Source organism: Colias philodice, chromosome 29 (assembly GCF_061535455.1).
Source record: "Colias philodice isolate Cphi_HAF_F1 chromosome 29, ilColPhil1 Martin Lab GWU primary, whole genome shotgun sequence".
Taxonomy (NCBI): Eukaryota; Metazoa; Arthropoda; class Insecta; order Lepidoptera; family Pieridae; genus Colias; species Colias philodice.
Genome location: NC_143114.1, coordinates 2,676,744 through 2,702,147, shown reverse-complemented (window position 1 = coordinate 2,702,147; position 25,404 = coordinate 2,676,744). Strand labels below are relative to the sequence as shown.

Sequence of the window (25,404 nt, the reverse complement as noted above, 5' to 3'; positions counted from 1 at the left end):
AAATCTAATAAAAAATACAGTCTAATTTATTCGGGCTTACAATAGGTAAGCAGTAGTAGTGTACGATTATTATTATCATATCGATAATTATAGAGAAACATTGCAATAAAACCTACTCAAATACAATGAAAATGCAAATCTTTCATCTCTCTTAACCAAATTTATTAAACTCTAAAAAATAATTGAAACTTACCCCAAAGCCTCCTGTCGTTTTTCAATATCACCAATATACGGGCTGTTGGACGCCAACAATTTCTTGGCAAGTTCTTCACACTGACTGAATCTTTCTGCACCGCTTTCTACGCGATGACGCAGTTCTTCGAACTTGGATCGGAGCACCTAGGAGCATAAATAAATAAATAATTTATGACGAATCTTATGACGAATAAAACAAAGATTGTATTGTCATTAAAAAAAACGTTAATATCATATTATTATCTTGCTAATACTAAAAGTATTGCTCGATTGGGTTAAAATTTGGTCCACTTTTTTTAAGATAAGGGCTTATATACAGTCACAAAACAGCCAGAATCAAGGGCTAATAAAAACTGGAATATGTGTTTTACTACACTGACATAACACTCAATTTTGCGTGCATATTTCTCACATAAAATTAACAACAGTTTTGAAACATATAGCAGAAAACTCACCAAAAGATGCTCATAATCCTGTCCATAGTCCTCGCTGGAAGCAGCGCCATATTGCTCCTGAATCCAGCTCTCTAGTTCTGCGCTCTCGGCTAGATATTCGTGTCTGTGTGATGATAAATATTGCCTTAGATATATGGTGTTTACAACTGTACTTTTTTTATAAATTCATTACTTAGGGGTCAAGACGTCGTAAACAGGGTATCAAAGGGCGTGATTTAAAAAATGGAATGTTGTGTTTAAGATAATTTTTCAGACACAACGATCGCATTAGTGGCGAAGTTAGTTTGAAGATAGTAAATAAAAAATGATGATAATGTTTAAGTACTTTTCCCGTGATCAGTATCAGAAAAACCAAGTTTCATTCATAATTTGATATACAAAATCTGGGACGCGGACTGCGAAGTATCACTACAGTTAACTACAACACTTTTTTCCGTATATTTTGTCGTAGACGCTTCTGTAGCGAGTTGCCACCAGTGTCCGCAACAAAAAAGTGTCAAGTAGATGTCATTAGCCACCAGTGGCTGTGGCAGTCCGTTTGCGCCGATTCTTACTCTTCCATCGCTGCAGCCGTGCTACAGATGAGCTATGTTAGCCCTTCCACCGCTGCAGCCGTGCTACAGATGAGCTATGTTAGCCCTTCCACCGCTGCAGCCGTGCTACAGATGAGCTATGTTAGCCCTTCCACCGCTGCAGCCGTGCTACAGATGAGCTATGTTAGCCCTTCCATCGCTGCAGCCGTGCTACAGATGAGCTATGTTAGCCCTTCCACCGCTGCAGCCGTGCTACAGATGAGCTATGTTAGCCCTTCCACCGCTGCAGCCGTGCTACAGATGAGCTATGTTAGCCCTTCCACCGCTGCAGCCGTGCTACAGATGAGCTATGTTAGCCCTTCCACCGCTGCAGCCGTGCTACAGATGAGCTATGTTAGCCCTTCCACCGCTGCAGCCGTGCTACAGATGAGCTATGTTAGCCCTTCCACCGCTGCAGCCGTGCTACAGATGAGCTATGTTAGCCCTTCCACCGCTGCAGCCGTGCTACAGATGAGCTATGTTAGCCCTTCCACCGCTGCAGCCGTGCTACAGATGAGCTATGTAAACCCTTCCACCGCTGCAGCGCTGCACCCACCTGCACACGCTCTCCACCAGCGCCGCCTGCCGCAGCGCTGCGCGGCGCTGCAGCCGCTGCAGGCTCGCCGCAAGCTGCTGGTGCCGCTCCACCAGCTCCGCTCCTTCCCCACTGTCACTGGTGCACATGGCGCCCGCCACGTGGCCCATCTCGGCGATTATGGCCGCGTACGTGTCCAGTTCTAGCTCCACCGCCTGCAAAAAAGACAAAGTATTAAGTAAAAAAAAAGAAAAAAATTACAGCTCTAGCTCCACCGCCTGTGAAGTACACAATAATTCCTTAAAAAATCGAAAAAAAAAATAGTTCCAATAATTTTTACATAAACTTAACCGCTCAAAAATAATATACCCTATTTTACCTAAAAATAAGGCCACTAACCTTATGCCTAGTCAGCAATTGAGTGGCTCGATGTCTATCATTGCCGACGTCAGCGCTGGCCAACTCAGCGGCTTTGTCAGCGAGCCACGAGTCCACTTCAAGCGCGTCGTGCATGAACTGCTGTGCTTTTTAATCTCAACCAGACCATATAGCGACTCCAGGAAATGTTTTTCGGCTATATACCGTTCTTAATCTCGAAATAAGGCCACCAATCTTATAATCTGGTCAGAAATTGCGTGGCGCGGCCCTAAAGTGAAGTCAGAAGAAATTTTCGGAATATCCACCATTCTAAATCCTAAAATATAGCTAGTAGCTACTAACCTTGCGTCTGGTCAGCAATTGCGAAGCCTAACCTTAAAACGACTTCAGAGGAAGTTTTCGGACTATCCACCCTTCTTAACCTCAAATAAGGCCACTAACCTTATGTCTGGTCAGCAACTGCGTAGCTCGATGTCTATCATTGCCGACGTCAGCGCTGGCCAACTCAGCGGCTTTGTCAGCGAGCCACGAGTCCACTTCAAGGGCGTCGTGCATAAACTGCTGCGCTTTAAGCGCTGTCTCCAAGCGGGCGGCGCGCTCTTCAGCAGCTTGAGACACTTCGGAGTACGCTTGTTCTAGTTCCTTGCAAAGCTTTTTGATCTGTTGAAAAGAATAACGTTTTAGTGAAAAGTTTTATTGTACACTGTGACTTCAATATTTTGACTGTGTGCAGTACACAGTATTCTTTGGAAAACATACATAAACACATTATATATGTATTTAAGTATGTTTTCCAAAGACAAACTTGTCTTCTGTCTTACTCATAACACATTTATCAATTATTTTATTACAATTTTACACTTTTAGATTATTATTACAGAAATGTGAAAAGTATTTAAACAAAATTTAAACTACAATAAAGTGAAGCAATTTTCTGTTAAAATTACATGTGCATTCCCTATAAATTGATAAAAAATCATAAATAGTGTAATAATTATGAAATTTATACCAACTCTGTGATATTCACAATGACCACAATCATAGCCCCATTCTGTAAAGCTATTTCTGCACTAAATAGCAACAAGAATAGACATCACACGACCCTTTTGAAACAACATATCCTCCAATACAAAAAATACTAACCTTATCCGCTTGCGGATTATCCGGCAGCTGTTTCCCCGTATCCAACACGCGGGCGACATTAGGGCTTCGCCCCTGCAGCTCGGCCCGTAGCTTGGCGTGTCGTTTCTGCGCAGTTTGTGCCGCGTGCAAGTCTTGAGGCAGGCTCGTGGACGACGCCGCAGCCCTACGCTCTTCGACCCATGCTGTTTCTGCTACTACTTCTGCTGCTAGCTTGTGCAATCTGAAATTTAAACATTTTTTCAGGACAATTTTCACACACGGAACGATCTGATCATAGCTGTCGCTTGTGTTATGGAAACCAGATGGCTGATAAACATACATATTTAATTTTAAATGTAAACCTATCTTGATAATTAAGTTAGTATGCCCATCACAAGACACTTTGGTAAATTGTTGCGTCAAAGTCAGAAATAATTTATTCCGGGTGGATCTTGGAGACGACTATGTACCAACAAATGAAAACACCGCCAATAATCAGTGTAATTTTCATACAAATTATTTAGTAGAAAATTTGACACAAAACATAACGAGAATTCGTAAAACAGAGAAGTGTGGCAACCGCGCAGTGTACAATTAATATTTGTATCTTCATCTCCACCCAGTAAATTTTAGTCAAATTCAAAAATATTTATTTCTTTAAAAATCTCCACTCACTGTAGACTATTCTCCAGGGCCCGTCTCCTATCCCTGGCCCTAGGCCTCAGCGCCGCGCAGGCCTCCTGTAGGGCTGCGCAGTCCCGCTGTATAGCGGCACTGTCAAAGTGCCCTCCAGACACTAGGTCTGCGCCCTGCACCGATAGGGCTTCGGCGCGTTGCTCCATTTGGGTAAGTTCTTGTTCTAGTGCCTGGGGAGGTAAAAAATATAATTAAAAATTAGGTTCAAAACAAACATATTTTTTATCGATAATAAACATAATTGTAATTGGTATAAAATTCATACATTCTAAATATCCTGATTTGTTGTACTAGTTCCTTGGGTTATTATATTAATTATTAAGTTAATATTTTTCACTTTTTACAGATGTTAGAATAAAGACACAAATAAAAAGTTCTTATCAGTCATTTTTTGCGTGTGATCTTGATATCTGATCCATTTAAAGGATTCAACATTAAATAAGGTAGTTTTTCTGGTAATCGCAATAATAATAAACATAAAAACGCCGTCTGTGTGTCTGCATGATCCGATCTTTAACATTACACCACCAATTTTGATGGTTTTTTAATGGATAAAGGAAGAAAACGGTTAAATATATTAAGATTTTAAACAAAGCAAACCGACAAACCGCGGGCGAAAAGCTTGTTAAATAACTTAATAAAGAAATAATTACAATTTTTACCTGATGCTGATTCAACAGTCGCTTACAGCTTCTCAGATCTGTGCCAATCTCTTCACTGTTGAGCGCACGCTCCAACTCAGCCAAACGTGCTTTAGCGTCTTCTACAGCACTATAAAGTGAAAGAAAAGTATTACATTAATCTTGTTATATGCTTTTTTCAGGATTTCTAAAAAAAATACAGATGCGCAATTGAAATTCTGATATTGCTCTAATACACTTTATAGCTTTTTGTTATAATAATTCAATAGTTCATTGAAAATATCCAGTATAGCCTATTTGATCCTTTGATGTATATTTTCATACATTTCTTAGCATTTTAACTGTGAATTAATTATAACAGAAAGAAGGATATACAATTTTACATAAAAAAATTTCGCTGTTTTTCTTTACAAGCATTTCTTATTCGTGATACCTAAACACAAAAAAACCAAGCTTATTTATTATCTTTCTCTTTATAAGTCAAACTTAAGTCTACAAATTCGCCAGACGATCTGACACGTTTCTACTCAATTAGTCTGGCTCTGTTATTTAACTTTAAAAATCCGTAAAAAAAGAGTCAAACTCACGTTTTGCATTACCTAGTGTATTTAGTGTGCAATAAATAATTTCTCATTCATTTATTCATTCATTCATACCGTCTATGCTGTCTCTGCTGAGCAGCTTGTCTCAACTTGTTGACATTCTCCCAACCTGTCTGCATCTTCGCCAGACGGTCTTACACGTTCCTGCTCAAATTGTCTGACCATTTTCTGAAACTTTCTAAATTCTTACCGTCTATGCTGTCTCTGCTGAGCAGCTTGTCTCAGCTTACTGCCCTTATCACGCGAAGCTGCTACTAGCGTCTCCCAACCCGTCTGTAACTTCGCCAGACGGTCTGATATGTTCTTGGCACGGCTAGGGTCTGATTTCTGGAGTGATTGTCCGATCTGCGGGTGGGATAAATTATGAAGTCGATATTTATAAGAATGTTTATTTTAGCTTTCAAATCTATTATTTCATGTTTGTATAGAACAAAATTAAATACTAATAAAATGTACAAAATTTATTGAAACAGTGTTGAAATACTGTAAGTATTTAAATTATATTAGAAATCTTTATTTATTAAAAAGTAACTTACGCTCTCCACATTTCTAAGTTGTTTCTCATTCGCTTGTAATTCTCTCTCGAACGCTTCGTGTTTTTGCAGTTTACGCTCCAAATTGGCCAATTCTCTGTAAAAATTAATACAAATTATTCATTTATCAATAAAATCGTAAATATCCTATATACATCTTTTGTCATATTGTAAAAATTTTAATATTGAATCAGCAACTGTGGTTATAAAAGTTAATAAAACAGAAATTAACTAAATAATTATTTTGAATTATTTGTACCTGTAACTTTGGTCATTCGCAGTACGCGTTTTATCTTGAATCCAAGCCTGCAGCTCTTCCGTGGATGCAACGAACTGAAAAAAAAGTACTTTAAATTTCATAAATTGCTTTTGACAAAGTACTTACAACAGTATAACAGGTATTTCTGGATCCTTGAAGGTTATATTTTTTTACCTTAATTGTCTAAATTTCGTAATTTTTGACAAATCAACGCCTTGTTCTTTCCTTTTTTGGTCTGTTGAGAAGTTGTTAACATTTTATATACATTTTTTTAATCTTCAAAACGAGAAATAACTGACCTGTTGGTGAGCCAAGTTAGCGAGCAACGCGCGGCGCCGCTCGGCCAGCGCTTGTCTGACTTTCTCTCGCCTTTGTAGTACTGCATCTCGTCGAGCAATAATACTGTAAAAATTATTAAATTATAAATATGGTTTCGTACGATTGATGGTCCTTCTAGCCGGGCAATTAACTATACTAATATAATAAAGCTCAAGAGTTTGTTTGTTTGAACGCGCTAATCTCAGGAACTACTGGTCCGATTTGAAAAATTCTTTCGATGCTAGATAGCCCATTCATCAAGGAAGGCTATAGGCTATATATTATCATCACGCTAAGACCAACAGGAGCGGAGCAATGCGGGTGAAACCGCGGAGCACAGCTGGTTAAATTATAAATATGGTTTCGTACGATTGATGGTCCTTCTAGCCAGATTGGCATGTGGGAATTTATATTCTGCAGTAATAAAAAAACTGATTTTGTTGGAATTGAATGGAAAGTTTTATTAGGTTAGGTTTGATAGTAATCGGTGTCACAAAAAGGGCAAGGGTATTCTTGTGATAGTAGACAAAAGGGGAAAATATGCGTATTAGACGCATACTAAAATAACAAATCACTGGCGTCCTGTTTGCACAGCAAGATATAGTGTTCTTTAACCCCATAAACACAAGAGTCACAATTCCAGCGCACACTCCACGGACGCGCGATGGGACAAAAAGTAGCAGGGGAAAATTAACCGTCATACTAATAACATAAGCATCATAATCCCATAACACAAATAGACATATTTAGTGGTTCTCTGGTCTCAATTAGGAATAAATTATAAAATTTCATCAAATAAATAGTTATTATAATTATTGTTATACATAAATAAGGTATCCAATTAAAATTTGTAAATTTGCATGCTGTGTCTACATCCAGAAGGTTATAAATCAACTGCATGATAGTACATAATTAATAGAATAAATCACAAACATTTGTAACCAGTTTTGTAGACTAATAAAAAAAATGTTGTATCGCTTGACTGTCAGTACCACCTCGTGTAAAGCCATAATGACCCGTAACGCTATACACACAAGATCCACAATCCCACTCACCGCTCGCTCGCGTGATGCGCGGGCAGCAGGCCGGCGGGGCGCTGCAACTATGACCCGTAACGCTATACAAACAAGAGTCACAATCCCATAGCACTCGCGCTCCTGTGGCATGCTCGCCACGCTCACCCCTTGCTCCACCATAATGGATCTTAACGCTATACACACAAGATCCACAATCCCACTCACCGCTCACTCGCGTGGTGCGCGGGCAACAAACCGGCGGCCCGCTGTGCAAACGCAGCAACACGTTCGTCCTGAGCCGCGAGTCGTGCTTCGGCTTCCTCCTGCCGCTTTACCAGCGTCTCCGCCTCGTCTACGGACGCCTGCCACAGATTAAAAAGGTTAGATATTGAAATAAAAGCCGCCACTGACGCGTAATATACTGACAAGTAAAGAGATAAAAGTTTTCATTCGACACTTGACGGCTGACGAACAGTAGAGCTATGAAATAAAAGACTTTAGTAGCGATCGATGCCTGAAGTACAGGTGGCTACAAAAATAAAAGATTTTAGTCTCAATTTGTCAAATTATGAAATCATTGTATTGCCACCGATCCTAGTGAGATAAGTGTATAAAGTTTGAATTAAATCTGTCCGTTTAGAGGTCAAAATCGAGTCTTAAAGAGTCGGTTATATACAAACATAATACACAAGTGAACAATGTAAATAAAAAAAAATCACATCTTTCTCTCCTGTCTTTCCTAGAAAAAAAACAACAATATTCTCCACCCAGCTTTCCTATATGATTGTCATAAGCAAAAATTTATAAAAAAAAACACAAAAAATTGACAATATCCTTACTCCATACTCCTTATACTCCAAGAAGGCTTCGTGAGCGCCGCTACACGCGTCGATCTGATCCGCCTCGCGGTTGAAACTTTGTAGTTGGAGCAGTTCTTTCAGATATTTGTCTTTGTCTTGCCATTCTGTGGGAAAAACACATTTTAGGGATGTATTATAATAAACATATTTAAAGATTACACAATATACCCATACAAAGCAGAAACTTATTTATTCGTAATTTATAAAACACTAGCTTACCGCCCGCGGCTTCGTCCGCTTTGTCTCAAACCTACTAACTTATACACCTTAATAAATTATACCTTTCTATTGAATCACTCTATGTATTAAAAAAAACCGCATCAAAATCCGTTCCGTAGTTTTAAAGATTTAAGCATACAAACGGACATAGGGACAGAAAATGAAATGAAAATGAAGATGATAGTGATTTAAATGTTTTGAAATTATCAAAATAGTTTTTTATTGAGTATTTTTCATCCTTAACATTCTACAAATAAGAGAAAAGAGCGTCTGTGCCGAGCACACGTGTCAGAAGCGAAACTTCTTTCATTCAGAGATACCAAAATCGTCGCCTATCTGCATGACGTGACAGCATTGCCGTGACCTTGAAATTTTACTCTCAACGCACCTAAAGAAATTTCACTTCACAACGAACTAAACACACTTAATAATTACGCAAGGTCTCAAAATGAATTTATCAAAGAATTCTATACCTTTATTAACAGCCTTTTGTTCAGCCTCCAACTGTTGAATCTTGTCCTTAACGTCTGCGAGATTTGGATTTGTGGCCAACAACTGTTTGCCGAGACCGATCACTTCTTTGAATCTGAAAGAAGACATTATTTCATTATTAAGACAAAATATAGCAAATAAAGGCACGGTTTTGATCCACTTTCATGAAAAAAATTGTATAAAAGGTAATACAAATAGTTTTCATAATGGCAAATAACACCTTATGCCATCGATTCTTTTGACCAGTGATATTAATTACTACATAAATAGGTTGCCCGTGCACCGACATCAAACCTATTTAGTAAATAGCACATCTAATAATATGTAGTAATTAATAAGATCAAATCTTTTTTATTTTTTACTTTTCCGTTTTTCAAGTTTTTTTTAACGTAGTTATTTTTATGAAATAAAAGAAAATGTCGGTCACGAGACGGGATTAAGATATTGAAAAGCACGTTGTGATATGATAACTAGCAGGATTAACAAGCTTGTTGCAATGTTCTAATACTGAACAACACTGAATACGAGTCTTCGTTTACACAAAAGATCATGAAAGAATGCTCTTGCTCTAAATCTAGCTCTATTTTCGTTTGATGTAAATGCACTGTCATAAGAGTTCCTAAATTTTGTTTTACTATACGGAAATCAAATGAGCATTGATTTTGACTCGATTTTACTGTTATACAGTGACGCATCAGGCCAACACGAGCGGCCAAAGTGTACTTTACGTTGCTTGTACGTTGGGCAATGCGGCTGCTGTTGACGCGTTGCTGGACTTCTCGCTGTCGGCGGTCGGGCATTCGCAGGTGAATGAGTGAGTGGGTAAGTGAGTGGCTGGGTAGAGTGAGTGGGTAGAGTGAGTGAGTGGGTAGATTGGGTAGAGGAGTGAGTGGGTAGAGGAGTGAGTGGGTAGAGGAGTGAGTGGGTAGTGTGAGCGGGTGGGTAGAGGGGTGGGTAGAAGAAGTGGGTGGGTAGATAGGTTAGTGGGTAGAAGGAGTGGGTGGGTAGAGGAGTTAGTGGGTAGAAGGAGTGGGTGGGTAGAGGGAGTGGGTGGGTAGTGCGAACGGGTGGGTAGAGTGGGTTGGTATTGTGAGTGAGTGGGTACTGTGTGAATGGGTAGAGGAGTGAGTGGGTAGAGGGAGTGGGTGGGTAGAGGGAGTGGGTGGGTAGAGGAGTGGGTGGGTAGAGGAGTGGGTGGGTAGAGGAGTGAGTGGGTAGAGGAGTGAGTGGGTAGAAGGATTGGGTGGGGTAGAGGAGTAAGTGGGTAGAAGGAGTGGGTGGGTAGAAGGAGTGGGTGGGTAGAAGGAGTGGGTGGGTAGTGTGAGCGGGTGGCTAGCGTGAACGGGTGGGTAGAATGGGTGGGTATTGTGAGTGAGTGAGTGGGTAGTGTGAACGGGTGGGTAGCGTGGGTTGGTATTGTGAGTGAGTGGGTACTGTGTGAATGGGTAGAGGAGTGAGTGGGTAGAGGGAGTGGGTGGGTAGAGGAGTGGGTGGGTAGAGGGAGTGGGTGGGTAGTGTGAGTGAGTGGGTGGGTAGAGGGAGTGAGTGGGTAGAGGGAGTGAGTGGGTAGAGGGAGTGGGTGGGTAGAGGGAGTGAGTAGTGTGAGCGGGTGGCTAGCGTGAACGGGTGGGTAGAGTGGGTGGGTATTGTGAGTGGGTAGAGGGAGTGAGTGGATAGAGGGGGTGGGTGGGTAGAGGAGTGAGTGGGTAGAGGGGGTGGGTGGGTAGAGGGAGTGAGTGGGTAGCGTGAGCGGGTGGCTAGCGTGAACGGGTGGGTAGAGTGGTTGGGTAAGGTTAGTGGGTAGTGTGTGAGTGTGAGTGGGTGGGTAGAGGACTGAGTGGGTAGAGTGGTAAGTGGGTAGAGGAGTGAGTGGGTAGAGGAGTGAGTGGGTAGAGGAGTGAGTGGGTAGAGGAGTGAGTGGGTAGAGGAGTGAGTGGGTAGAGATAGTGGGTGTGTAGTGTGAGTCGGTTGGTAGAGTGAGTGGATGGGTAGCGTGAGTGGGTGGGTAGAGGGAGTGGGTGGGTTGAGTGAGTCGGTAGGTTAAGTGAGTGGGTGGTTGAGTGAATGAGTGGGTGAAAGAAAGCATTTTCAAAACATGTGAATGTGTTTCTTAAATGGGATCCTAAAGTATGTTGTATGATACTTATATACAGGGTGTCCGAAAGGTCGTCGTCAAGCCGAAATTTTCTGACAGGTAATGCCACACCGTTTATCAGAAATAATAAATAAAGTCATGTATTTTTGAAGTTATAGAACTTTTTTTTTAATTCCAGAAAATGTACACCATGTGACAGTTTTTACAAACCTGTTGTTACAAATATTTACTTTTTGCCAATTTTTTTTCTCTTACGTCATCCCGAATAGTGCTTTATGTAACCTGTGATCCTAAACCCTGTGCCGAACTCTGAATAACAAAAAATAACTCACTCATCATCATGCGCTTTAATATCATCGTGCAACTCTTGGTGGTCTTTCAACAACGCCTCCGCTGTGGCCACATCTTTGGCTGTCACGTCTGAGGACACTTGTTCTCGTACTTTCTATAATACATACAAAAATTAACTAATAAGAATTGGAGGAAGGATACATAAATTAAATAGTAAACCGCCATCTAGTGACGAACTTAGGAACTAAAGTGAGATAAAGTTATGGAAGCAATGTATCAGTCGGTTCACACAAAAATAAACACATTTGTATGTAGATTGAAATACAATTGATTTATATTAGATGAAATTTGTTACAATGCTGTCTAGTGTCGAACTAAGGAACTAGAGTGAGAAAAATTATTCACTTATGGAAATAATGTATATTTCAGTTTACCTACGCAAACAATTAAATAAATATGTAAGCTAAAATATTAATTTCTAGCTGACCCGTCAGACATTATCCTGTCTTCAAGCGAACTGTCAAATGCGAAGATCAAGTAGAGAATTTACTAAACTAAACTTTTTTTTATGGATTTGCTTTGTTTTTTCTTTACGGACACAAACCTGCACCCAGTCCTGCAGCTGCGCAGAGCTATTGCCGAATATCTGATGTCCCACCGCGCTCTCAAGTCTACTCCTCCTCTCTGCTGCTTGCGCTTGGCATCTGACCCACATGCTCTCTATCTCTTTTTGTCTCCCTTCGACGTTTGTGCGCTCGCTCGGGTACTGGGACTTGACTCTGTGGAATATGGTTGAGGAAGCGTATTTATGTGTTTTTTAAAGGTTGTAACGACTGTTTTGATTGTGTTTTTCTGAGGTCAAGCTAAAAGATGGCATAGACAAATTTTACAGCATAATTTTTAAAGCAATCTCAAATTTTTGACTCCAGCTCGCGCTCGAGCTGCGCGTGTGTGTGTGTGTGTGTGTGTGTGTGTGCCCCCCCCTCCCCCCACCACGTGGCTACACACTCACGAGTCGGCCAGCAGCGTCACCGTGTGCACCTTCTCCCGCAGCGGCTCCAGCTCGCGCTCGAGCTGCGCGTGCCGCCGCTGCAGCGCTTGAACGGTGCGCAGGTCAGCCGCTGGAGCGCTGCTCACTTCGAGCTGCTGCTCTTTCTCGCACATCCAGTCGAGCGCTTCGTCGCACGTGCGGTTGAATAGCTCGACGCTGGAAAACAAAGAAATTTAAAGTTAGCGGTGGAATCACATATTAAGACTGTTATATATGAAAGAGACGTGAAAGAAACACGCCAGATCAACACATAACAAAGACAAAGGAAAGATTCTCGCTTCTGGATGAGTTATGTTTAGCTTGGCTGTCAGATAAATGGCAAATATACGTCAAAATAGGCTACGAGGGACACTATTATTAAACGATACAACTTTCTGTTAGTCAGATTATTTACAAAAAAAAATGATAAACAAAGACCCCAAAAATGAGATCCTTGAGGTACTCCGGCTGGAATCGAATCGAAAATTGGAATCGAATACTAGAAATGGATTTATTCGCGAATCTAAACAAAATATTTTGAATATACAACGCGCATCATCAATGTGAATAATATCTTAAAAAAAAATTCATGGTACAATAAATCAAAGGCCTTGTTAAAATCCTGCTTTGAAACATAAGTAAATTTTAATATCGCAATTTATTACTACTACTACTGCTGCGTTTTTGCTATCGCCTTTGCCGCTTGTCTATACTTCACCACCAAATATATCATAGCTTCACTTAGTATTTACATAGCTCTAAAACTCACCTAGACGCGCCCTCCAAACTCTTTTCCTTCTGCTGCTTGAGTCGCAGCAGTCTGTCCCACTGCTGTCTCAACTGCTGTCTTCGTGCCGTCGCTTTAGCGGCTTGTCCGTGCTTGGCTGCTACCAATTCTTCTGCGGCCGCGTCTATGCGTTCTAGACGCTTTGATGCAGCGGAAAGGTCGGTGACGAATTTCTGTTTGGCATTCAATGAATGAGTTATATGATGTCAAAGTAAAAATTTACTACTAGGGCCGGTTGCAGAGCTTCACCTACCATCAGTGCGTACGTCAGTCGCGCTTGTCATATGTATGGAAATTCATAAAACCGTTCATAGCTAGACCGACCATACGCACGCGCATTTTGCTACGCACTGCGTACGAGGACCGTCGGTCGAGCGCGTGCGCGTGCGTAGCGTCGGTCGACTTACGCGCTATGGAAACAATTTATTTCCAACAAATGAACGCGTTCAGTGCTGTACCGACCCGTGCACTGACTACACGCATGCGTGTATCGTCGTTGTGAACATGAACATCGATACCAGGTCAGCCCCCCTAGACAAGTGGCTTTCTATTAGCGTAAAGTTGAATAAAATAGATTATGAATGTATGAGATTGACCTAATCAATCGTCGTCGTTCATAATCTATTCTATTCAACTTTACGCTAATAGAAAGCCACTTGTCTAGGGGGGCTGGTCAGTTTACTGGTGGAACTACCTAAAAAATCATCGAATTAATTTCCTATCTTACACAAACATTCATCCTACTAACTACCCTATAAACCCAAAAGACAAGTAATTCCTCATAAAACCCATGTTTCTCACCTCATACTTCCTCTTAGCGGTATCCACGCTGTCATCCTTCTCATCTGTGCGCAGCATCCTCTCCTTGTCCTTCATCCACTTGTCGAAGTCATCACATTCTGCGAAGAAGCTGTATAGCTTGATCGCGTCTTCGAGCTGTGCGCGACGGGATTCGGATAGCTTGAGTAGCTCGTCTGTAAAGGCGTTTTTTAGTAAAGTGAAAGGTATTAGAAATTTCTTTACCGTAAATATTTGGTTTAGAAGTGTCAGTTAGCATTTGAAATGAAAAGAAAATTAATTTATTTGAAACTTTTTGGACTTTTTATTTTTAAGGATTTAGAAGAAATATTGAGAGAATATCTGAAAGAAATATTGAAGGTACATCTAATTGACATTGAAATAAAATCCCCGTTAAATCGAATGCTATTAACAAAATTTTAATACGATTTTATTGCAACAGTTCCATCTTTAGAAGACGTTTACACAAATTCGTAACAATTCTTATTCTATCTCCGATGGAATTTGTATTAGGTTTCCCCCCACCTTTTCCACTAAAATTCACCACGACAGCACCTAAGTGATTAGTGATATAGTGATACAATTCACCACGACAGCACGTTCTACGATATGTGACATCCGCACTTGGCCAGCGTGGTGGATTATGGCCTGTACCCTCATAACATATTATATGGGCGATGATGATGATGATGATGACTCACCATATTGCTTATCAATATGCTCCATCCGCTCAGCGACAGGCGGGGCTGGTGGTGCATGGTGAACAGTTCCCCTGCGCCGTGTTGGTGCACTAGCTCTACGAACCGGAACCACTTGCTTCACTAGCACCGTCTTCTTGACGCGTTGGACTGTACGCACTTTCTCTGGACGACGCACTTGCACCTGTAGGGGAGATAAGTATTATTTGAGGCTTAAAATTTAATTCAAATCCCTTTTTATACATAAATTGAATAAACTGAATAAAAAGTGAAAATTATCGTGTGCGTGTGAAAATTGTTGACATGACTGATAAACAGTAGGCAATATTTTGACAATATTAAACTGTTGTTTTTGTTTGTTTTTATTAAATTGAGTAGTAAAATCACGTCTGTTTTTTGAAATTTATGTGAGACGACACATAAATTTCAAGGAACGAGAAACAATTTGTAAAAATTTGTGTCTGTTCGTCTGCCTTTGCGTATATGCATGTGCGTACGCATTTATAGTTTTTGTGCGCGCACATGTGTGAGTGTACTTGTCCGCATGCATGTGTGTGTGAGTGTGTGTGTGTGTAACAATACTTACAGGCACAAGCCTCGGCTCGATCTCTCGCACATAGTTCGCCGGCACGAAGCCATCGGTGCGGTCCGCTTTGCGCACGGACCACCAGTCCGGGTTTGTCTTGTTCATGAGGAACATCACTTCGCCTTTCGCCATCGATATGCCTTGCCCGCTGAACGCGTATAGCGCTTTCACCTGGTGAAAAATGGTATTATAAATGGTTTATGTTAGTTATGGTAAGAGTGCGTTGAAAATGGTGCAATATTCTGATTTTACTCAGGTCGATTCATTGATTTAAGGTTCGCGTGCTTCTTCTAGTGCAACTGACTCTACTTCTAGCGGAAGAGATAAGAGAGCACGCACCTGCGGCACACTCCTCTCCTCCGTGACGGTCCTATGCTCCAGCCTCTCCACCGGCTCCTCCTCCCACACTTCCGTCGGCACCAGCCGCGTCTCGCTGCCCCACTCTTCTTCACTCTCCACTGCTCCACTCGACTCTACTTCTAGCGGCAGCTGCAAATTTAAAGCTGACATTTAAAATTTGTACTGCAAAACGTTTAAAACATAAAATTTGTACATAGTTTTTGTAGGTACTGGAAAAATATAAATTGGTCAGTTATTTTTCGATTTTTTGCGCTGCTTCGCTGTCTTCTCAGTATACAATACTTGGACAGCAATCCATCGTACTTAACTGCTTTTTTTCTTACCATCTTCTGTCTTTTAAAAATGTTTGCAGCGCTGCAGCTCATTTTCCGTTGCTGCAAATAACTTTAGCTGAGCAGCTATTCGCGGTAGGCGCTGCGCTCCCCGTGCACGGGTGGAAAATGGTGGAATATTCTGATTTTACTCAGGTCGATTCATTGAGTTAAGGTTCTCCGTTACTTATTAAATTGAAATTCATTTAGAACCAATTACCTTTAAAATAAAGGTACAAAAACTGAGCATAATTTTTTTAAAGTGAAACTTTTATTACATCGCATCGTCTCAAACTTTTTGGTCTGTGTAGCGCATGTCGCGTGTATCGCGGCTGCCGAGTAGGTATACCTACTGGGCAGCCGACCGTCACGCGACATGCGCTACACAAAGCAGTGTTCGGAACCGTTCGAACAGTTTCACTTTTACCGTGGTTTCATAAAACCACACAACATTTTTTCAGTACTAATTGCGCTCACCTGCAGAGTGTGTATGCCGGCGCTGCGCAGGCGCTGCGCGGCGGCCCGCAACGCACGCAGCTCCTCGCGGTAGGCACGCAGCTCGTCGTGCACGATGCGCTGCCGAGCGAGCAGAGCGGCTGCGCCGGGCGCGTCCACTCCGCAGTCTTCGCTCGCGACGAGCGCCCGCTTCTCCTTCATGAACGACTCCGCTTCGTTCGCGTCGCCGTAGAACTGGTGGGGGAAAAACAATTACAAAAACGAAACAAAAAAGAGCATTTGTGCTGAGCACACGTGTCAGAAGTGAAACTTCTTTGGCAAGATTAAAGAAACTAAAATCGTCACCTTTCTCCATTACGTGACGGTATTGCCATGACGCGACCAAGATACTCTACTCTCAACGCGCGAAAAATTGCAACACTATTGCTCGAATCGATCAATCCGACCCGAAAACCAACATTTTCTTTTACAATATAAGCACTAACTAACTTGATGAGCTACAGAAGCAAAAATAAAAAACGTGTGGCACTCGGGGACTGCCGCGGTAAAGCTATTACATGCTATGCCTTCAAGCCACACCTCCGTGCCCGTCGGAGTGGGGAGCGTGAGGTTTTTTCGTTACGGAATTTCTGGATTCGGTCCCCGCGCTCAAGGCGCGCGATAGAAACTATGCAATAGCTTAAAATGTTCTTCTCTTCAAACACAAAGCTGTAAAAACCCACCTGATGAGCTTCAGCAGCATCAGCCAGTTTTTTGTCCCTGTCGTTGGCCAATTGACGGAGTATCTCCCATTGCTCGCTGAGTGCGGTCAGACGACGCTCGATTTCTGCACTCTTTGGGTGCTTCGCGTCGATTAGACTGTGGAAATGGTATTTTATAACTTTGTATTAAGAAAAAGTTGTTTTTTTGTTTAAGACAGGATATTTTTTCGTTTTGGAATAACTGTCAATTTAGGAACAATAAGACAAAAGTAGCAAGAAGAAGAGGTATAGCTACTTTTCTGCAATTGTACTTTTCTACACAAAAAAAAAACTATCAAGTCTATCAAAACAATCAAAAACTACCTTATTTATTTTATTTATTTAACTCTTTAATCCAACTAAACAGACTTACATACTAGAACATACAAAAATAAAAGCAAGGAGCAGTTTAGTGTATTTGGCGGCCTTATCACTTAGTAGTGATCTCTTCCAGGCAACCAGGGCAGAAGGTAATCAGCTCAATTAAGTTGTAAAGGTACCTTCTTCATCTATTTTAAAAACTGCTTAATTTTTCATTTTGATTCCTACCAGGAGAGAACTTTATAAATTGTTAAAAAATAATTGAGCCAGAAAAATGCGTTAGCTTAACAGCTACTACAGCTTCACGGGTTTGACAGTTCACGCGAAGACAGGACAACGTCTGTCGGGTCAGTATAAAATATGATAGATACATTTAGCTCCCTATAGTGCCACAAACATAACTGACCCGGTGACGGTGTCGCTGATGTCGATTTAAGTTCGTAGTATTAGTAGTTCCAGTTTTTGTCACCGGGTCCGGGTAGACAGTGCCACAAACTTAACTAAGTTTGTGGCACTGTACATCTACCATCTATGTTTCCTACTGCCAAAACTCCACTCCTCTATTGTCTATGCTCACCTCTGTCCCTTAGCTCTATGCCGCTGCGCCACAGAGTCTCTAGCTCGTAACTCATGCAATAGAGCTGTATGTTTCTGTCGTAATGCGAGCACACCTCGAACGTCTTTAGCGGCTACTTCTGTACGGCAAATACGCTGCTTTTCTGTTACCCAACCTGAAAGAAAAGAGGGACAGGTTAATAAAACTGCAAAAAACAGGCAAAAGGATTGTCGAGAGAAGAAAGTAATGGAATAAATTCAAAAACTGTCCAGCAGAGATCACAAAAGTTTGAAAAGTGTAGGCCTCATAACGGTTAGTTAATTTTTACAAAAAAGTCACTTGTTTTTTGTTAGGCGAGTGTGGAGCACTAACTCAACGCTCCGTTTATTAGACGTGCAAAATTAGTCTGTCTATAGAATCTATGTCGAAAGAAATATAAAAAATAAGCAATCAGAATGAATTATTTTTTAAAGAATAAAAAGGATCGCCTTTTTACGATTATAAAACCGTTCACATCATGGAACAATAATTAAATTCATTTTTAGAGAGTATCTTCTTCTTCTTATATATAAAAATGAATCGCAAAATGTGTTGGTAAGCGCATAACTCGAGAACGGCTGAACCGATTTCGATAATTCTTTTTTTATTATATTCCTTGAAGTACGAGGATGGTTTTTATGTAGAGAAAACGTAAATATGTACCACGGGCGAAGCCGGGGCGGACCGCTAGTTAATTAATATAAATAGTTCTTTAATTACCTTCTTCTTCTTCGTGATCTTCAAGGAACTGGTAGAGATTCCTTGCGTCTTCCAATCTCGCTTTACGGTCCTTTGCCGCCGCGACCAAACTGTAAAGAAATATATCATTGGCTAAAACGTTCAGAATAATATTGACAGTTATGACTTTACATAGTGCTTGTACTAATTTTTATTTTGCATTTTAAAAGACACTATTTTGTAAATTTTTCATTTTCACACTATCTTCCCCAAAACATAATTAAATCGGTGATGGTTTAATATAGTAGGTGATGATAATAATGACAGTGATGGTGGTGATGACGCTGTCGCACATAATGATAAGGGTAAAAATGACGATAATAATGTTGTTGATATTGACAAGAGGCTGAAAATGACAATGACTATACTAAAAATGATGCAACTCCCACCTCTGGTAGCTCTTGGTGAGCGCGTCCAGCTGGTGGTGCAGCTGCAGCGAGTGCGGCAGCCCCTCGAGCGCGGCGCCGTGACGTACGAGACGTTGGATACTTTCATCAAGCGCACCAAGTTGTAGTTCTTGTAATGCATGCGCTTGTAATAACCGCTCGACGTCGACTAAGTGCCGGCCGACTTCTTCGGAGTCGAATTGCGCCTGCGAATGAGATAAAATAACGTTTTAGATAAAAAAGAGCGTGTGTGTCAGAACTTCTTTGGAAAGATTCCAAGATACGAAAATCGTCGCCTTGACGTCTTCGTCGCATCGATGTCACGGTACTGCCATGACGCGACTTGAAATTTTACTCTCAACGCGCCTAAATAAGTTTCACTTCAAAATTTGTAATAATAATAGAATTATAGTAATTTTTAAACTAGCCAAAAAAAGTTTTCAATGCGATTTTTTTTTTGTTTGTTCTATCAAAAATTTTTGACTGGACGAACCAGTTTTGATAATTTTTCTGTTAAAGTTGGTGTCTCCCATGTGGACCAATTTTAATTAAAAATAAGAAACTTCGTTCCAATAATCTATACTAAAATTGTAAAGCTGAAGAGTTTGTTTGTTTGTTTGAACGCGCTAATCTCAGGAACTACTAATTTGAAAAATTCTTTCGGTGTTAGATAGCCCATTCATCGAAGGCTATAGGCTATATATCATCACACTAAGACTAACAGGAGTGCAGCACTGCGGGTAAAACCGCAGGGCACAGCTAGTGATAAATATAGAAGCATTCTTTGACGCAACACATCCCCACCCACCTTCATCTCAATCAACGTGTGGCCAACAGCGTCCGCCTCGCGCAGCAGCGCCATCAGATGGGCCAGCTTGGCCAACGATCCGCGAATTTTAATTAAAAATAAGTAATGATTGTCCCCTGATTAATAAACAAGCACGATTTCCTTGACGCAATTTAAACACCCCCACCCACCTTCATCTCAATCAACGTGTGGCCAACAGCGTCCGCCTCACGCAGCAGCGCCATCAGATGGGCCAGCTTGGCCAACGATCCGCGAATTTTAATTAAAAATAAGTAATGATTGTCCCCTGATTAATAAACAAGCACGATTTCCTTGACGCAATTTAAACACCCCCACCCACCTTCATCTCAATCAACGTGTGGCCAACAGCGTCCGCCTCACGCAGCAGCGCCATCAGATGGGCCAGCTTGGCCAACGATCCGCGATGGCGCTCCAACAGCTCGAGCAGCTCCTTCCAACGCGCGAGCACAGCTTGCTCTGTGCGGGACACAGCTTCCGCGCCGTGGTAGTTCTCTTTGACCAATTCGGCGGCCATTGCTGAGAGGTCTTCGAAACGTTCCGTTCTGGAATGTAGGTTTTGGTGTTAAAATCAAAAAAAAAAATAAAAGACGGGTTGCACTCCGTGAGTGCCGGTAGAAGTGAAAACTTGATTATTAACGTTGAGCATGTTTGATATCCATCCGTCTTACGCTTTTTCGATCAGGTCACGTGTCCTGACGCGAGTTTAAGATTTTATACCCATTACAGAAAAAGTGCTCAACGCCGCTAAAGAAGTTTTCACTTCAAAAACATAAATTTTGATTAAATACAACTAAACAATACAATACACTTCAAGTGTTACAAGTGTTTATGGGTGGTGGTACATCAGGTGGCCCATCTGCCCCTTTGCTTGCTCTGACATAAAAAAAATAGCTAACTAACTAAAATAAGAGCGTGTGTGCTGAACACACGTGTCAAAAGTGAAAATTCTTTAGCAAGTTTGAAAATTTACTTCCAACGTACCTAAAGAAGTTTCACTTCCAAAATAAAGAATATTAGAAACTTGCAATTCCTTCTATTTATTCTTAAAAATCACAAAAATATATCATATTTGTTTTAAAAATAGGCGAGCAAAAATTATTTTTCTCTTTCCGATTTTTTGTTGTGATGCGATCATACTTCAATAACTTGTTTCCATAAACATTCTTATTTTACACTTAATTAAGTACATTATTCTGCATTGGTAACAAAAAATATTTATTTTATTTTTTTTCCTTACCTTGCCAATATATCAGCAGATATAGCTTCATGTTTCTTCACGGTAGCGTCAACTTGCGATAAATTCGAACCGTAACGCGGGTCGGAGAGTACTTGAATCATCTCCTTGAGATAGCCTTTACGGAGGACGGACTGGAAGAAGGGAACAAATTATATAGGGGGTGCTACAGGGTTCTGTGTTTGGTCCATTGCTATTTCTTACTTATAAAACTGATATAATAGATTTGGTGAGTCTTATTTACTTAAATTTAAAATTAATTGGTGTGGTCTGTTTGCATAAATTAAAAAAAAAACTTCTGTCAAAATGTTTTCCTTGAAAACTTATTTACTAACTTATTACGGCAATAAAAAAAACTGTTATAAATTCTTACCTTCGTATTGAATTTGTAGTTGAGCTGTTCCAATCTCTGTTGGCGAAGTAATTCTGTTCTTAGCGCAAGCTCGCGCGCGTGTTCAGCCTGTGAAATACAAACATATTAAAAAATAATATACCTACATATATCTAATTGAACTTAATACTCCGTCTTTAATTTGATTTTGCATAACTCCGTCTTTAAGAATTAGACTTACACAATGAAATTAAAAAAAAAATATATCATTGATACACAAATCTCTTGGAACCGATTACTAAAAATGTCTTGTGAGAAACTTTGGTGAATGCTGGATTTAAATTTTTATAAAAATATTTAACAAACAAAACTGCCAAAGTAAAGAAACTGTAGCGAACGATAGACCGAAAAAAAAAAGTTTAATTAAAATTGTCTATCATCTATTTCTTTTACATTCCAGTTTGTAGTGACAAAACATTCAAACAAGTAAGTTGTCTCAGACTATTAATTATAAATAAATATAATCACAAATACAACGCGCTTTAAAACCGGTTTTAACCCCACAATACCTGTTCCAACTGCTGCCAGGCCCGCTCTAGATCCTGTGGCAGTTGTCCATCCAGCGGCGCCCACGCTTCACCGACTAGACTCTTTAGCATGGTGTTTATGCCGAAGTAAAGCGCCTCTATCTCGGAGCGCTCTTTGTATCTGTAAAAGAGATAAGAGTTAGTAAGATAGAGAAAAAATGGGATTATTTTGATTAGAAATATGATTTATTTTTTATTATATAACAAGCAAGAGATAATGTTGAGTTTTAGTGCACGTAAATTCAAAATTTACCTATATTTTTTTGAAGTCGGTTAAAAACGTATTATAGGTATTTATACACATATTATAGATATTTTATCGACAATCTATATTAACAATAATAATAAAATTTGGATCAATAAATACTTATGAGCCAATTTTCTCTATAGCATATGTGTATGCACTACGCACTTCACATTTAATGTGTGCACATTAACTTTGCACTATACACTAAATTGTGTATGTTAGTGTGTAGTATATACTTATATTGCCTTCAAAGTGTGTTCAAGCATACAACACTAAATTTGGGCGGTTTCTCCACATTTGAGCTCGGTTATCTTCAGACGTGTCCACTCGTACACTACACACTGTGCTATACAACACTACACTCACTTGGGCGGCTTCTCCACGGTCCTGTACTGCTTGAAGGCCAGCAGCAGCCGCTGGATGCCGTCCAGCGAGTTGGGGAATTCGCGGCAGTTGAGCTCCGTTATCTTCAGACGTATCCACTCGAGCAGTGCGCACACTAGACGGCTGTACTCGGCTTTGCGCGCGTCGCAGTCCATCAATTGGCCGATAATCTGCGAAAATATTTCAATAAAGTTACACATTGAAGAAAATTATGGAAGTTTTCAGAAAAGTATCAATCACATGGTCTGCTATAATTCCTTGAAGTTACCAACTGCTGGGTCGAAGCAGGATAAAATATTTCAATAAATCATTTCTTTTTCGAATCGAGCTTATTATCGAGCGATTAAAGTCCGGCTTGAAAGTCTATTTTTAGACAACCTCAAAAGGAAAAAAACGATACATAATTAATCTCAACCATAATAATCTACAACTGGACTTTTATAAATGAACATAATTACACAAAGAACTGAAAAACTTTCTCACACCTATAGATTTTACTACACCCACACGCATCAGGTAAATTTAATGAGAGATGTAGCGACACCTTTTTCGACATCAATCATCGGGGCCTTAACGGCCGGCCAGTCGAGTACCTACTCCCTTTTTCGATGGAGGATTTCCACCTTCCTTCCGCTCCACAAGGGACAATTTAACCCATTTAATACAATAAAAAATAAAGGCGGGTTGCACTCCGGGAGTGCCGGCAGAAGTGAAAACTTGATTATTAACGTTGAGCATGTTTGATATCCATCCGTCTTACGCTTTTTCGATCAGGTCACGTGTCCTGACGCGAGTTTAAGATTTTATACCCAACGCCGCTAAAGAAGTTTTCACTTCAAAAATTAATAAAAGCACTCACATTAGCGATTCTCCGGCCGCTCTTCTGTTCGTTCTTCATCCGCGCGAACGTGTGATAGTAGCTGGCTACGTACGTCATAACCGATTTCTCGTCGGGTCGGGTTGTGTCCACATCTGTGAAGATACATAAATTGACTTACAATAAACAACAATGGTATTACGACAAAACAGTTTAAACACAGTCACTTTACAACTTTAAACCAGGGATCTGTCACTTTAATAGTTATCTATGTGAAATACGACAAAACTAGATTAAAGAGAACCAGTCTAAAGTTTTTTGTGGTAAGACAGCTAGATTTTCAATCGCTTACTTATTACTAGATGGTCAAAACATATTTCATCGGCGTTGTATTTAATGTTTGTAAAAATTTAAGTCATGTAAAATTTGAAGTAAGTAAATAAAAAAAAATTGTAAAGACTATTTTTTTTTCTTCTATACTAATGGTAGATCACGCTCCAGGTATTCTATTGAAAAAATATTCAATGTACAGCTTTCACTTTCGTTTCGATTTATTATATGCATAGATACTAATACTATACATAACTAGCTTTCCACCGATCGCTTATCTTCTATAGCCAAAGAAATTTTCATACATTCAAACAAAATGCCCATGGCAACTATATAATATGTATGGTCGTGGGTTCGATTCCTACCCAGGGCAAATATTTTTGTAATGAACATAGATGTTTGCTCTGTGTCTGCGCGTTAAATATCTATATTAGTACTAGCGGTCCGCCCCGGCTTCGCCCGTGGTACCTACATGTTTAAACTATCCTATCTCTCAAGTTGGATCGAACTGCACATGGTGTGCGAATTTTATTATAATCGGTTAAGTGGTTTAGGAGTCCATTGAGGACAAACATTGTGACACGAGATTTATATATATTAAGATTTATTTATTGATTAAAGCTTAGTATGGGATCAGATCATGCCGTGTGTGAAAGTTGTCGTGAAATATTTATATTTATGTATTAGTATTGCGTACCTTCAGCGTCAAGTAGCTTGGGTATGCCCAAATGCGTGTGCGCAACATCGAACGCGTGGTTGAGCGTCTCAACATGGTCGCTGGTCGGTACCTCCGTCCAGCGGAATAGGTCTGGCCTGGAATACGAGAAATACGTGTTTTTAAGAAACGAAAAGTTTTCTTTATAGTTTTTCTTCTTCTGCTTAAGTTACACAAGCGTACGTACGTAGACTGATGGAATATTAAATAGTGTACATGAATGAATCGCCTTTAAAATCCGTTAAAAGGTTAATTCGCGTGTGTGCTCAACTGTATGTTTGTGCGTGTGTACGTGTGCTTGTGAATGAGTGCGTGTCTGTCTATATACGTGCGTGTCTTTCTTTATACGCGTGTGTGTGTCTGAATATGCGTGTTCATGCTCGTTAATGAGCGTGTGTACTCACTTTAGTGCGTGTGTGTTTGCGTACCTGTCTATGTTTGCGCGTCTGTGTGCGTGTCTACCCATATATGTGTATGTGTATGTTATGTGTGTGTATGTATGCTCACCTGTGCGCATGTATAAGCGCATTGAACCCGAGACCGGAGCGCCAAGAATCTGTAAAGTTGTGTATATGCACGCCGTGGTAGCCACTCGTCTTGCGTTGACACCACAGCAGCAGAGCGTCCTTGGCCGATTTCTTTTCGGACGATTCGTTTTCTTCGTCCTGAAATATAGGATATAAATTAAAAAGGTAGATAGATGTGAATATATAACAATATGTGATATTGTATAGTGTGTTTTTGTGATAATGATAACACTTTATTCAGAACCAAGTAAATAGATAAAAAAAGAAACACACAATATATTATAAAGCCAAAAAGGCGGCCTTACGCTACTAAACGAT

The 25,404-nt window shown here is 40.4% G+C and overlaps 1 protein-coding gene and 1 long non-coding RNA gene across 2 annotated transcripts in view; one reads left to right on the top strand and one right to left on the bottom strand.

Moving 5' to 3' along the window:
* Positions 1-25,404, top strand: part of LOC149475799 (uncharacterized) — a 102,396-nt gene that overhangs the window by 7,827 nt on the left and 69,165 nt on the right. The window lies entirely within an intron of this gene.
* Positions 1-25,404, bottom strand: part of kst (spectrin beta chain, non-erythrocytic 5 kst) — a 93,184-nt gene that overhangs the window by 57,823 nt on the left and 9,957 nt on the right. The window contains exons 5-39 of the mRNA XM_089712995.1: positions 25,067-25,224; positions 24,542-24,657; positions 23,557-23,669; positions 22,680-22,867; positions 22,049-22,187; positions 21,522-21,608; positions 21,152-21,282; positions 20,234-20,456; positions 19,089-19,291; positions 18,682-18,770; positions 17,944-18,097; positions 17,028-17,163; positions 16,327-16,539; positions 15,518-15,667; positions 15,179-15,349; positions 14,596-14,776; positions 13,898-14,070; positions 13,079-13,269; positions 12,292-12,486; positions 11,884-12,058; positions 11,321-11,433; positions 8,875-8,987; positions 8,162-8,286; positions 7,548-7,684; positions 6,288-6,390; positions 5,989-6,062; positions 5,733-5,826; positions 5,387-5,541; positions 4,616-4,724; positions 3,933-4,123; positions 3,279-3,498; positions 2,577-2,795; positions 1,779-1,972; positions 651-753; positions 194-339 (exon numbers count right to left, since the gene is read on the bottom strand). Coding sequence (XP_089569121.1) covers positions 194-339; positions 651-753; positions 1,779-1,972; positions 2,577-2,795; positions 3,279-3,498; positions 3,933-4,123; positions 4,616-4,724; positions 5,387-5,541; positions 5,733-5,826; positions 5,989-6,062; positions 6,288-6,390; positions 7,548-7,684; positions 8,162-8,286; positions 8,875-8,987; positions 11,321-11,433; positions 11,884-12,058; positions 12,292-12,486; positions 13,079-13,269; positions 13,898-14,070; positions 14,596-14,776; positions 15,179-15,349; positions 15,518-15,667; positions 16,327-16,539; positions 17,028-17,163; positions 17,944-18,097; positions 18,682-18,770; positions 19,089-19,291; positions 20,234-20,456; positions 21,152-21,282; positions 21,522-21,608; positions 22,049-22,187; positions 22,680-22,867; positions 23,557-23,669; positions 24,542-24,657; positions 25,067-25,224 — 5,282 coding nt within the window. The remainder of the gene's footprint in view (positions 1-193; positions 340-650; positions 754-1,778; positions 1,973-2,576; positions 2,796-3,278; positions 3,499-3,932; positions 4,124-4,615; positions 4,725-5,386; positions 5,542-5,732; positions 5,827-5,988; positions 6,063-6,287; positions 6,391-7,547; positions 7,685-8,161; positions 8,287-8,874; positions 8,988-11,320; positions 11,434-11,883; positions 12,059-12,291; positions 12,487-13,078; positions 13,270-13,897; positions 14,071-14,595; positions 14,777-15,178; positions 15,350-15,517; positions 15,668-16,326; positions 16,540-17,027; positions 17,164-17,943; positions 18,098-18,681; positions 18,771-19,088; positions 19,292-20,233; positions 20,457-21,151; positions 21,283-21,521; positions 21,609-22,048; positions 22,188-22,679; positions 22,868-23,556; positions 23,670-24,541; positions 24,658-25,066; positions 25,225-25,404) is intronic.